At 42.8% G+C, this 12,747-nt stretch overlaps 1 protein-coding gene across 1 annotated transcript in view; it reads right to left on the bottom strand.

Moving 5' to 3' along the window:
• Positions 1–12,747, bottom strand: part of Tbh (Tyramine beta hydroxylase) — a 76,768-nt gene that overhangs the window by 25,935 nt on the left and 38,086 nt on the right. The window contains exons 3-6 of the mRNA XM_090374952.1: positions 6,176–6,349; positions 4,713–4,799; positions 1,637–1,816; positions 574–676 (exon numbers count right to left, since the gene is read on the bottom strand). Of these exons, the coding sequence (XP_090231078.1) occupies positions 574–676; positions 1,637–1,816; positions 4,713–4,799; positions 6,176–6,349 (544 nt within the window). The remainder of the gene's footprint in view (positions 1–573; positions 677–1,636; positions 1,817–4,712; positions 4,800–6,175; positions 6,350–12,747) is intronic.

Raw genomic sequence — 12,747 nt, 5'->3', positions numbered from 1 at the left:
CTGGAAAGTTGCTGTAGACGCCTTCATCCTACAGTGGATTGAAAATGGCTGATGATGATGATGCACCGTGTACACTGTCCATAAATTGCGTGTGTTCTGGTGTAGATCTTTTGCTTGCTGGATGAAAAACCGACTTTCCGGGAGAAAAAACCAGCTACCCTTGAGTGAGACCGGCTAACTCAGCCACGTTGCGAAAAAGACCCGTAAAAATTCCTAACGCCATCGATGGGATACGAACTCAGATATTTTCCACCGGGTTAGGGAGGGGAGGACGGTAATTCTACCAACTGTGTTACCCTCCAGAGTACTGTGATTAGTGGCTGTCAGTGTAGCGCGAGAGGTAAAATTCAAGTCGGTTTAAAATATGTGATCAAGCGCTTCCAAATCCCTCAATGAAAATAAGAATCGCTTACAATTATCTGATTGTTTTTATAAGTATACACCACTCATGCGAGAGGAATGCGTTTTTAGATGGATATGGGTGTTCGAATTTCATTGACGTATGGATGTTGACGAAAAATTGTTGCTTTACAATGACAGAAAAAGGAAAGAAGCCAGTGTGCACATACTTACCGTTTCTTAGAGCGGGATTGTTGTAGTGAACTTCCAGCATAACGTAAAGGGAAAAATTGCTTCCTCCAATGGGCAATCCAGCTTCTTCAGGATATGAAAACGGCTTGAAAAATAGGAAAAAAATTATGAAAATTAATTAAAATCTTTAATTCCATTTTAAAATCAATCTTTCTAAGACTAGACAAAACATTTAATACAGATTGCCTACGTTTCGGAGTTCCATTGAATCCCGTCATCAGGACTATATCATGTAAAACGAATGATTCTAGAGACTGGAAAGCATGTGTTCAGTTTCATTGAAATAAACAGTTGAGATAAGCACGAAATTAAGAACCCAAGAATTAAGATACCAATGGACATGCGTTGTCTTAGGTAGGGCAGCTTCTGAACGTCAGCTCAACTCCTTTGTAGTACATTTTGATGAAACATAACTCTGTGAAATGGCCAGGCGTGCAATGCAAAGCCTAAGGGCGTCCCACACATTTTCGATCGGTTAAAGTCTGCTGATCGTGCTGACTACGGCAGTCGTTGGACATCTTCAATTTCAAGATATTCCTCCACACTTAAGCTCTATGTGCAGTGACGTTGTCGTGCATGAAAAGAAAATCCCGGCCAACCGCACCTCTAAAAAGTCAAAAACATGAAGGGGGTTCAGCCGTTGGTCATTATTCCGCCCCACACGTGAACCGCCTCCAGCGTAACTATCCCTTTTTCTGATATTGGAGTGATGGTACCATATTCCTCGTTGTCTGCAAATGGAATAATGTCTAGGATCTGACTGTAAGCTAAAACTGGACTCATCAGAGAACAGAGGTACACCACGAGTTACTCCACGTTTTCTACGTGTTCTATTAATTTTGTCGAGCAGTGCATGGATCTGGAAACGCTGTGCAGAGCCAATCCCATCAAGAGATTGTACAAAATCACCTGGTGATTTTTCATAACCTTTAAGATAATGTACTAAAATATTTGTACATTTAATTTAAGCAGTTTTTATACTCCATAATATTTTTGTCAAATTCTGAAATGGAAAAACCTATTTATGAAATTCAAAAATTCTTACCAGTGCGCCCATTGCCCAAGCAGCCAATACTCTTTTGCATGTTTCCAGAATGGGTGGTTTGGTAGGATCATAACACGGAGCATTCCATGAGGGAAGTTCCTGTTCTGAAGGTACCTCACAATGGAAAACTTCCATATGATGCACGACCGGTTCGTTCCCTTTCTGAATAGTTGCTTCGTACTGCAAACAATACCACATCATTATATGTATTGAATATTTTTTCTGTTGGAAAATCATCAAAACTACAGTGTTAATGGATACTAATTTAGCAATTGAATAAATAAACTTTTATTTCTTTTCCGAAGGAAAAAAAGAAAGGTACGTTGGTTTCCTCAATGCCCTGAGATCTGCTCTAGTACAGGAATGGGACTCATTACCACGAGGCTTTATCAAGAGCCGTGTAAGCAATAAGAGAACTGGTTTGTCCAGATGTCAGAATGATCATACCCTCAAATTTGGACAATAATGTTTCACGAAAATAGAATCATATTTCTTTTCAAACTCATCCCACACCGGGGGCCAAAAGGCTGGTTTCGAATTCTGTTAATGGAATTGCGTGTCTGTGAATTGCGTGTCATGTCTTCGAATTGCGTGTGTTCTTTGGTCGATTTCCCTACTTTTCTGGACGAAAACCCCCAGTTTCTTGGGGGGAAACCTTGCTATCTACGCCTGAGACCGACTAACTCAGCCACGGAGTGAAAAAAATGCCATTGAAGTTCCTTGCAATCGAAGGGATTCGAATTCCGGCTTTTCCATCCAGTGTGGCGAGGACGGTGATGATACCACTGTGCTACACGCGCAGACTCTCAGAAAAAGGCACAATATAATGATACCTCATAGCCTTGGCGCTTTACATACACCTAACCTCTTCCATACGTGGCCTCGTCATCTGCAAGTTTAGCTTTGTTTGAATGTATCACTCACATGTGCATTATCTTATTATCCTAAGACTAGTGCATGTTGTGTTGTTTGTGTTATTTGATTGACCACTGAGGTGTTAGTTTAAGTGGTGTTAAGCACCAAAGCAACTAAGGGTATGAGGCATCAGTATATTATATCTGTAATTGCTTGCGTTTCTTCGGACATGTTGTTGTTTGCAGGAAATAACACCCAAGTTTTCGGGAAAAAAACCATGCTACCCTCGCTTGACTGAATAACTTAGCCACATTGTGTAAACGCCCAAATCCTTCGCGTCAGTGTTGTATTAGAACTCGGGCTTTTTCCAACCATTGAAGCAGAACGGTGATTGCAACGACTGTGATACCGCAAAGGCTCGGTCTGACCATTTCGTAATCAGCCAGTATGGTCGTCAGGTAGGTCGTTGTCCGGTCCCCAAAGACGAGAACTGTTAGCCAGTCACACTTGCTGGCTGTCTTCAGTTCATCTGAGACTTAGAATAAAGCAAGTCCGTGAATATAGAAAGAGAGGCTTGCAGGGCAGAAAACCAGGAATTGCACGTTCCGTCAATGGGTGCTCCAAGTGATTCCGAAATCAGAGGTCAGTAGCAAATGAAGTTCGCACGACAGAAACATGGGCCTCATCGGTAGTAGGAAGTATCCACTCCAGCAAAATTTCGGGAGTCAGCAGTGCCCAGGAAAGATACTGTCTGCAGTTCCATTCCTGAAAGTTAGTCTGTAAAGCATCTCACGTTGAAGAAATCATTAGACTCCTCAGTATGAAATCCTGTACAGAGCTAGCAACTGCCCACTCTGTACCAGCAAAATCCCACGCTTGGATGATCACATGAGTCTGTAGAATGTCGTGTCCATAGTAAAAACCCGGAGGGTATCGCGGGATGACAAGGTGTTTGATATAGTAGGAGAGTTTAGTATCTGGTTCAAGGCCTCCTTGAATTGGAGACTAAAGGTGGTGGGAGAGGTCATGGAAGAGTATGGCAAGTAACGCAGAATAAAAAGAGAGAAGGGCTAGGTCGCTTTCATAAATACAGGGTTTTTATGGCTTTGAGGGTTCATTTGCAGATGTACTGTAGGTTGCTTTAGTCTTGTCCTAGTTAAGATGTTGATTGTTTTGAAACTTTTTAGTGAAAAATCCCACTGAAAAGGATGCTTAACTCAAAAGAAATACCCGCACGTTTTACTGAGTTATGTTCCCGCAAGACTGTAAAGCGTGAGGATATTTCTTAAATATGGAGCATTAAAGGTGAAAGCAATTAAGAGAAAAGGAGAAAACTCCTAGTTATCCGTATATAGTGAATAGTTTCTACACCATGACAATGCTCCCGCACACACCACATTCTCCATTTAGGATATTGAGGCAATCTTACTGAAGAATCAGTTTGAAACGCGTGTAAGATTCGAATTTCTTTTTGAACTATCGAGATACATTTGAAATGCGAAAAGCTGGTACTCATAATAGCAGTTATGACACAATGGCGTAAGCAGCAGCAATATTCTTCCCCCTAGTCACAAATTCCTGGTGTGCAATCCATAATCGTTCTAATAAATCCAACATCAGCATGACTTTCACCGTGAATTTTGTTGAACGAGACTTCTTGGGCAGTGGAACATTTTTGTGTACCATTAGGATGATCCATCATGGTCTCGGGGTCGCGGGAGAACACTCAACTCCCACCCCCTAGTGACTTCTTTTCTTCGAAAGCTCGGATTCTGTCGATGGCTTTTCTGCAGTCCATTTGATCCTCCGACAGCAAGTGTGCAAGAAACTTTGCAAACACGCAACGCATCCATAATTCTTGCGTTAGGATTGTGTGCACAAAGCTTACAGACAGTCAAACTTCATGAGAAATCTCAACCACAGTCGTTGAGATTGCTCATTCTGGAAGGACGTGCAAGGTTCATCTCCCAGTGTTTCCTTTTCGTTTTTAAACCGATTAAACCACTCGAGTTCAAACTGCAGTCATGACACACGAGTGAAGTGGTCGAGCCAGTTCTCATTGGCATGTGTGCGCAGCAACATCAACGTCAATGCTCCAAAAAGTTTACAGCCGTAGCGCAAACCGTTTAAATACCAGCGTGCGATTCCAGGAGGTAACTTTATAAAGTAATTTTACAATCTTATGAAATAGGTTTGTTTCGAAAAATATTTTTACAATTACCTGAACGACATGGTGCTTGTCTTCAAACTCATGTGGTAGCTGATGCAGACTGCACCAATAAGTTGTCTCCACACCAGGCACTTGTACCTGAACAAAATAATTATCCAATCAAAAGAAAGCTAAATGAAAAATCAATATTTAAAATAATAAATTACCATTATTTAACCTCACTAACCATTATTTATAAATTCAATGGCATATCCAGGGATATTATTAAAAAAAAAATCTTTAAACCATACAGTGTTTCTTATATGGTTTAACGATTTTGTAATTGGTTTTTAAAATATAAAGTTGCTCGAAAATAATACCCGCATTCCATTTCAAATCTACAAAAATAGTAATCTTTGGTCGATTTTCTTGTGCTGGATGAAAAACTCGAGTTTCCATGAGGAAAAACCACGTTATTCTCGCCTGAGACCGACTAACTTCCATCCCTTGTGGTGGAGGTTGATAGCCTAAATAAGTTTAAGGCTCAGCTGGACAGGTATTTTGAACGAACAGAGGGGTGAAGTGAAAGTGGTTTTTTTTTTTTGGCTGATGCTGCATAAGCTTGCTTTCTTGCATCAAATGCCTCTACTAATGCTAATGCTAATGCTAACTCAACCACATTGTGAAAAAGGCCCAGAAAAATTCCTCACGTCATCGAGGGAACTCGAACTCAGGTTTTTTCCAGCTGGTATGAGGAGGACGGTGATTTTACCAACTGTGATGGCACCTTGTAGGCACAATTTCACAACCGCCCAGCTCCAAGGCATTGTAACATTTTATCTAATTCCCTAGTTTTTTTTGTTTTTTTACCCCAGTTGTCGTATACCAGAAAGTATATTCGTAGAATGTTCCTCGTGGGTAGCATAGTTGGTAGAATCGCTGTCCTCCCCACACTGGATGGAAAAGACCGGAGTTCAAGTCCCGTCGATCACATTAGGAATTTTTATGTAGCATTTTCACAACGTGACTGAGTTAGTCGGTCTCAGGCGAGTGTAAAATTGTGGTTTTTTATCCCGGAAACTCGGTTTATCGTCCAGCAAACAGAAAATCGATCACAGAACACATACAATTTACAAACAGTATATATGGAGCTATATGGCTTCAGTCGCTAATGCTTCTAACACCCTTCTGCAACAACAATGTAGAATGTTAGTTGGCGAAATCATTCCTCCTGAAATACAACAAATTTATGACATATTCAACTTTGTATAAGTGATGGCCACTTTATTAGATCATACTGTATTCATCGTAGTATGAACTCAACGAGATGTCGAAAGCGTGTCACAGGAGTATGCTCTTATAGTGCCTTTTCATGAGATGGGGTGCTCAATTTCAACCCCATCAATTTCATGAGATTGGGTGCTCAATTTTGTGTATCTAATAAAGTGGCTAAGCAATGTATGTGATAATCATTATTTACTTGACATTTTGAAGTATCTAAAATCTCCTAAAGCGTATTATGATGCGAATCTTACCTTGTTATTGTTGATAGTTATGGTTTTGGTATCGTCTGGAAATTGAGGTGGTGGAGATAAAATTTTCAGCAGTTGCACTCTTTGAAACCCATGATCCTTTGTAGATAATTTAAGACCATCAATCCGTTTGAGCGGTCCCTGTCCCGAAGCATAAACTACGTGCGTTGTACCATCCTGAAACATATACACACACATAAAAATTTAATTATATGTACTAGTACAGTATAGAACAATGTTGTGAACCAATACCAGGGGCGGACTGAGAACTTTTTTTCTACCAGGCCCTGGTACAACCTGCCGCATGCATGGTCGGCCCAACAGCCGTAAGCGCCCCCCCCCCCTCCATGTATAACAGCCCACCGAGCGAAGCCTGGTGGGCTGTTGTACATGGAGGGATGTTGTACATGGTCGTTGCGCAAAAAAAAAAAAAAAAAAAACCTATTATATTTAAGCCACCCGAATAATTAAATTCATCTGCCGTGCTGTGTCTTATGTCTGTTAATTGCGTATGTTCTATGGTCGATTTGTCTGTTTTTCTGTACGAAAAACACCAGTTTCTTAGGGAAAACCTTGCTATCTACGCCTGAGACCGACTAACTCAGCCACGGAGTGAAAAAAGCCCATTAAAGTTCCTCGCATCATCGACGGGATTCGAACCCGAGCCTTTTCCACCCGGTGTGGGGTGGAAAAGGGCCTCTTCCACCCGGTGTGCATGCCAAAGGTCAAGCACTCTCTGGGAGTTGGCTTTCCAAGGAGTGCCAACCATAATGATGCCAGCATAGTATTTTAATCTTCAATCTTACTCTTTTATCAGTTGGGAAAATGCTATCCGACTCCAGTTTGTGTTTGCATTTGAGGGTCTGAGCAGCTCTAAGTTCATCAAAATTTGCCCGTCTGATGCTGAAGACAGCTTGCGCGTAACTCGTTAGGGCTTTGTATGTTGTTTCATCCTGAAGCAGGTATGTTTCGTGATTACGAGGGTTCCGCTGGATTTCAGTAAAAAATTTGAGCCTACAATCATCGTAAGCAGGGCACTCATACATGAGATGCCCCCATGACTCCTCTTCGCCACAGTGGCAGAATGGATTGCTTTCAATTCCCATTGCTGTCAATTTCTGTTGAAAGGGCCCATGTCCTGTGATCAGGAATGTAACTTGCAGACCCGTGAAAACCAGGAAGGAGACTTTGGGAAAGTCATGTCAATGGATGGGAGGAATCTTCTGGTAATTTCTCCTTTGGGTGTGGTTTCCCATGAATGCTGCCAAAGTCCTTGAAGGTGTTTGAAGATACGTTTTCTTTCTTGTTTCGGGTCATTTGTAAGCTGCAGTTGAAGATTTAACAACTGTGGCGGAATTCCCTTCTTTAATCGATGGTAAACGCCCCTTTTAATCACCTCAAGATAGAGTGGCAAGCATCCAGTAATAACCTGTAGGGCAGGGGTGCTGACAGTGCGACATGCCCTGCAGATAGACAACAGCATGGATCTTTGTATTGAGTCAAGTTTAAGCTTGTCCTTTCCAGGATGGCCTTTGTACATCAAACTGAGGCTCCATAACACACAATTTGGAGAAACGCCACTTTATAGATGAGAGACAAAGCTTTATGCTTCGAGCCCCAGTCCGCTCTGCTGACTCTTCTTATCATGGCCGTATACTTTCGGATTTTTGTGTATAAGTACTTCAGATGAGAGTGAAAGGTAAGACCAGTGTCAATGTAGATTCCCAGGTATTTAACTTCATTGTTGGACGCCTGCGTATTTGTAGCTTTCCCTTGAGTAGAATCGATTTTGTTTTCTCACCAGAAATTGAGAGGTTGTGGAGTGCTGCCCAGTTTTGGAGCTTTTCCAGAGCTGTATTTGCTTTTGCTTCCAGTGCCGCTCCTGTGTCAGCTTGAACCACCAGGACAAGATATTCAGCGAAGGCCAAGTGTCTGGCTCCACCCAAGTGAAACCCCAGGAACTCGTCCAGAACAATGGACCAGAGGAATGGCCCAAGGATAGAGCATTGGGGGCAACACCGGTGAACGCATCTTGTGATAGTCTGGTAGTTGTTTACAACTTGTAATTTTCTATTGTTGAGATAGGATTTGAGACTATTGTATAGGTTTTTGGGCGTGTTTGCCTGCCGAAGCCTCCGAAGGACATTGGGCCACCACCGTCGATCGAAGGCACCAGCAAAGTCCACCATGATTGATAGAGTATACTTTGAAGTTGTCTGTGTGGTCTGAGTAATCAAGTTGTGTATAGCGTCTTCGGTGCTGGAGCCTGTCTTGAATCCAAACTGACATGGTGAGGTGAGTTGCTGATCAGTATAGTAGGTGGAGAGGCGATACAGCAGAAGTCGTTCTAGAAGCTTGGCCAAAACGGAGAGCAGAGCAATTGGTCGGTAGGAGGCAGGAAGTTGGGGCGGTTTATCTGGATTTTTCAGGATCAGCTTGAGAGTAGCAGTCTTCCAGGGTACAGGGAAAGTTCCTTCAGCAAGGCACCTGTTGCAGAGGCTCAAGAGTGTGGTGGAGTAGCCTTCAGCGAATTTCTTGACTACGTCGACTTCGAGTAAGTTAGCACCTGGCGTTCTGCCATCTTTCATTTTAGCCAGAACCATATTCATCTCTAACATAGGGCGGTTCCATAGCCTCTGGCTGATAAGCTTGATTACTGTCGATGAACTGCTGTTGCTCCAGTGACATCGCTGAAACTTCAGTAGGGTAAATGGAATCAAGAATATTGTTTATTGAGTCAGACCAGATAAAGGTTGAAGAGCCATCCGGTTTGAGAATTGTACTAAGAACCTCACCTCTAGGCAGCCTATTGGTGACGATGCGGAACACGATTCCCCATGGGTCTTCATTGCCAATAGTGGAGACCAGGGTGTGCCGTGACTCCTTCTTACACTTACGAATTTCCTTGATGTACATGTTTCTAACCATCCGATATGCCTCCCGGGCAGCTTCTACCTCATGTGGGGGAAGATGCTCACGCAGACGAAGGTAAATTTTCCTGGCTTGTTGTGCCTTCTTTCTTAAGTCCCGAAGGTCTGTATTCCACCAGAGGACAGCATAGCGGTATGGCCTCCTACGCGGAATGGACAGATCACAGGCACTTTTGATGATGGCAGTAATATTGCGTATACAGTGATCCGGCGAGAGTGAAGCCGGTAGAGGAACATCGTCCGGTAGCCTTCTGGACAATTCCACAAGGAAGCGTTGCCAATCCGCTTTTTTGGTGCTATAGCGCCTTGGACCAACTTGCACAAGACTTGACCAGCAGTGCAATCAAAGACAGGGTCCACACATACCTTGACAAATTCCTCATCATTGATTCCTGGACCAACTTCTCTCGACCAGACGTGACACATCTCATCAAAAAGAGGCCTACCATCGATCCCTGGACTTGACCATCAATCTTGGACTCTCGGTTTTGACCACCCCCACTATTCGTTATCATGGACTACTGGACCAGCCTTCAGTCTGGATGCGACACAGACTCACCAAATGGAGTCCCAATGACGACACCTGAACTAGACCTTACTGAACTTGACCCATCCGCCATAGCAGCACTCACACTGCTGGATTTCCAGCAAGTTGTCGGCTCCAACTGACTGGCCGTGCTAGCTGTACCTACCCTGAACTTGCGGGGTATATCTCTCTCTCATTTTTTTTTTTTCGGCTTCTTTCTTCTGTTTCCTACCATCTGTTCTTTTACTCCCCCCCCCCCTATTTTTCTCTTACAGAATGATTTTTTTTTTTGGTGGGGAGGTGGTTTTCGTCCACCCGCCACCCCACTCTTCTCTCTGGTGAGGCACTGGGCATGCCACACTGTCATCAGGGGCCATCTTCCCTGTTGGCCCCTTTCTTCTGTTTCCTACCCGCCAGTCTTCTGCCTTCCTCCCTTACTTTTCTCTTGCACAATGTTTTATATATATATGTGTGTGTGTGTGTGTGTGTATGTGTGTGTGTGTGTGTGTGTGTGTGTATGTGTGTGTGTGTGTGTGTGTATATATATATATATACATGCCCCACAGGTCTAAATCTAAAAACATCAAAATTACTGCCCGACCTATTTGGCCCTAGAACAAGCTATCAGCGAACAATCCTACGCTCTGTTACAATTACAACCGTTGCTCAAGAAACAGCGATCATCTCATTCTCAAATCTGGTCCTAGCCACTGAAATCCCAAGAAAGTAGGTGGCAGGACCCGCCAGAGTACTTAGTACTTAGTACCGTGCTTGGGTTGGAGGTTGAGAAGACGAAAGAAGATATTTGTTGACATTGGACTTGAACTTCTGTAGATTGTAATTTTCAGGAAATACGTATGAAGGAAGGTTGTTCCAGAAAACGGCAGTTGAATGAATAAATGAGGAAGATGAAAAGTTGGTTCTGTGGGTTTGAAGTTGGACAGTAAATGGATGTTGGCTGGTGGCGGCACGTGTTCGGACTGTTTTGAAAGAGAGAGCGGGAATTATAGAAGCCAATTCAGAAGAACAGTGCCCATGGAAATATCTGTAGAAGAGGCATGCAGCAGAAACAGTACGTCTATGAGAAAGCGAGTGGAGAGACTCTGTTAGAGATGAATCATTAATTAACCTAACTGCCCTCTTCTGAATGGAATCAAGAAGCCTGAGAGAGGTTTTGGGGGCAGCGCCCCAAATGTGGGAACAATATTCCATGGCAGGGCGGATTTGCGATTTATACAGAGTGAGCAGCTGTTTGGAAGAAAAGTAACGCCGAGAGCGAAAGAGAAAACCAAGTTTTTTAGATGCAGAGGAAGCAATATTTGTAATGTGCTTGTGCCAAGAGAGATTAGAAGTCAGGGTAATCCCCAAAAGAGATATATCCTTTTGCCTAGAAATTGGAGTGTCACTAAAGATAAGCATAGGAGCAGAAGAATCCTTTTTGCGAGATATAAGACAAGACTGAGTTTTAGAAGGGTTGAAATCAACTAAGTTGTCTTTGCCCCACTGGAGAATTATCTGAAGATCGGCATTTAAGGAATTGGTAGCAGATTTTCGAGAAGTTGAAGCTGATTGAGCAGGGCAAGGTTTCTCAAAATGGAAAGTTGAATGCAATGTGCTATCATCGGCAAAACTATGGATAGGATTTCCAGTCAATGGAAGAAGGTCATTGATATACAAGAGGAAAAGAGTGGGGGAAAGAACTGAACCTTGGGGGACACCGGCATTAGTGGAGAAGTTAGAAGACAGAGAGCCATCTACCATCACCCTCAGTGAGCGATCAGAGAGAAAACTGGATAACCAATTACTAAAAACAGTTGGCAAACCATAAGATGGAAGCTTGTTTAGAAGACCTTTATGCCAAACACGATCGAAAGCCTTTGAGATGTCAAGAGCAACTGCTTGTGTTTCACCGAACCTTTCCATTGAAGAAGTCCATAAATGGGTAACATAAGCCAGAATATCACCAGTGGATCGACACCGACGGAATCCATACTGGCGATCGTTGATCAGACGGAAGGTTTCTAGGTAGTTTAAGAGTTGGCGGTTAATTGATTTCTCCATTACTTTAGAAAGAGTAGAAGTAATTGCAATGGGACGATAATTGGATGGGAGGGATTTGTCACCCTTTTTAGGAACTGGCTGGATATGAGCAAATTTCCAAGCAGAAGGAAAAACACCTTTGGAATAAGAAAGTGAAAAAAGGCGGCAAAGAATAGGAGTAAGTTCAGGAGCACAGATTTTGAGAACAAGTGGAGAAATACCATCAGGACCTGGAGCTTTCTTAGCATCAAGATTCATCAAAATCCTTCTGATATCCTTTTGACGGAAGACCACAGGAGGCATTGAATGGACCGTGTTGGGAATGGTGGGAGGTGTTTTACCAAGTTCATTAATACATGAGCTGGAAGAAAAATGGGATGCTAGCAGGTCAGCTTTATCCTTGGCTGAAGTGACAACAGAACCATCTGGTTTGGACAGAGGTGGAAGCAGAGATGGGCAAAAGTTGCGGCCAATAGCTTTGGCAAGAGACCAGAATGCTCGGCTACCATTAGGGCAAGAAGCAAGTTTTCTACTCTTAGCCTGTTCAAACTCTAGTTTGGACTGATTAATAACTGCTTTACAATTGTTGCGGGCTTTGGTGTAGGCAGAAAATGAAACTGAAGAATTAGAAGCAAGCCAATTACGATATGCAACATTCTTCTCTTGAACAGCCTTAGCACATTTATTGGAAAACCAAGGTTTAGATAAAGGACGAGATTTTAAAGTGGAGTGTGGGATAAAGGATTCCATTCCTGCAAGAATAATTTCACTGACACGATCTGAGCAAACGTTGACATCAGGAGTTTTGAAACAGTAATCCGACCAAGGAAAAGAAGAAAAGAAGTCTCGCAGGTCATCCCATTTTGCATTCTTGTAATGCCAAACAACACGAGGTTGGGAATAGCCATGAGATAAAGGTTCCATTGGAGAAGAGACAATCACCAAGTTGTGATCTGAAGTGCCTAAAGGACCTCTCACTTCGACCGTGTACTTAGAAGGGTTGTTTGTGAGAAAAAGATCAAGCGTATTGGCTGTATGATTAGGATTGTCCGGTATTCTTGTAGGTAAATGAACAATCT

Source organism: Mastigoproctus giganteus, chromosome 6 (assembly GCF_048544385.1).
Source record: "Mastigoproctus giganteus isolate SK-2022 chromosome 6, ASM4854438v1, whole genome shotgun sequence".
Taxonomy (NCBI): domain Eukaryota; kingdom Metazoa; phylum Arthropoda; class Arachnida; order Uropygi; family Thelyphonidae; genus Mastigoproctus; species Mastigoproctus giganteus.
This window is presented reverse-complemented; position numbering and strand designations above follow the sequence as displayed.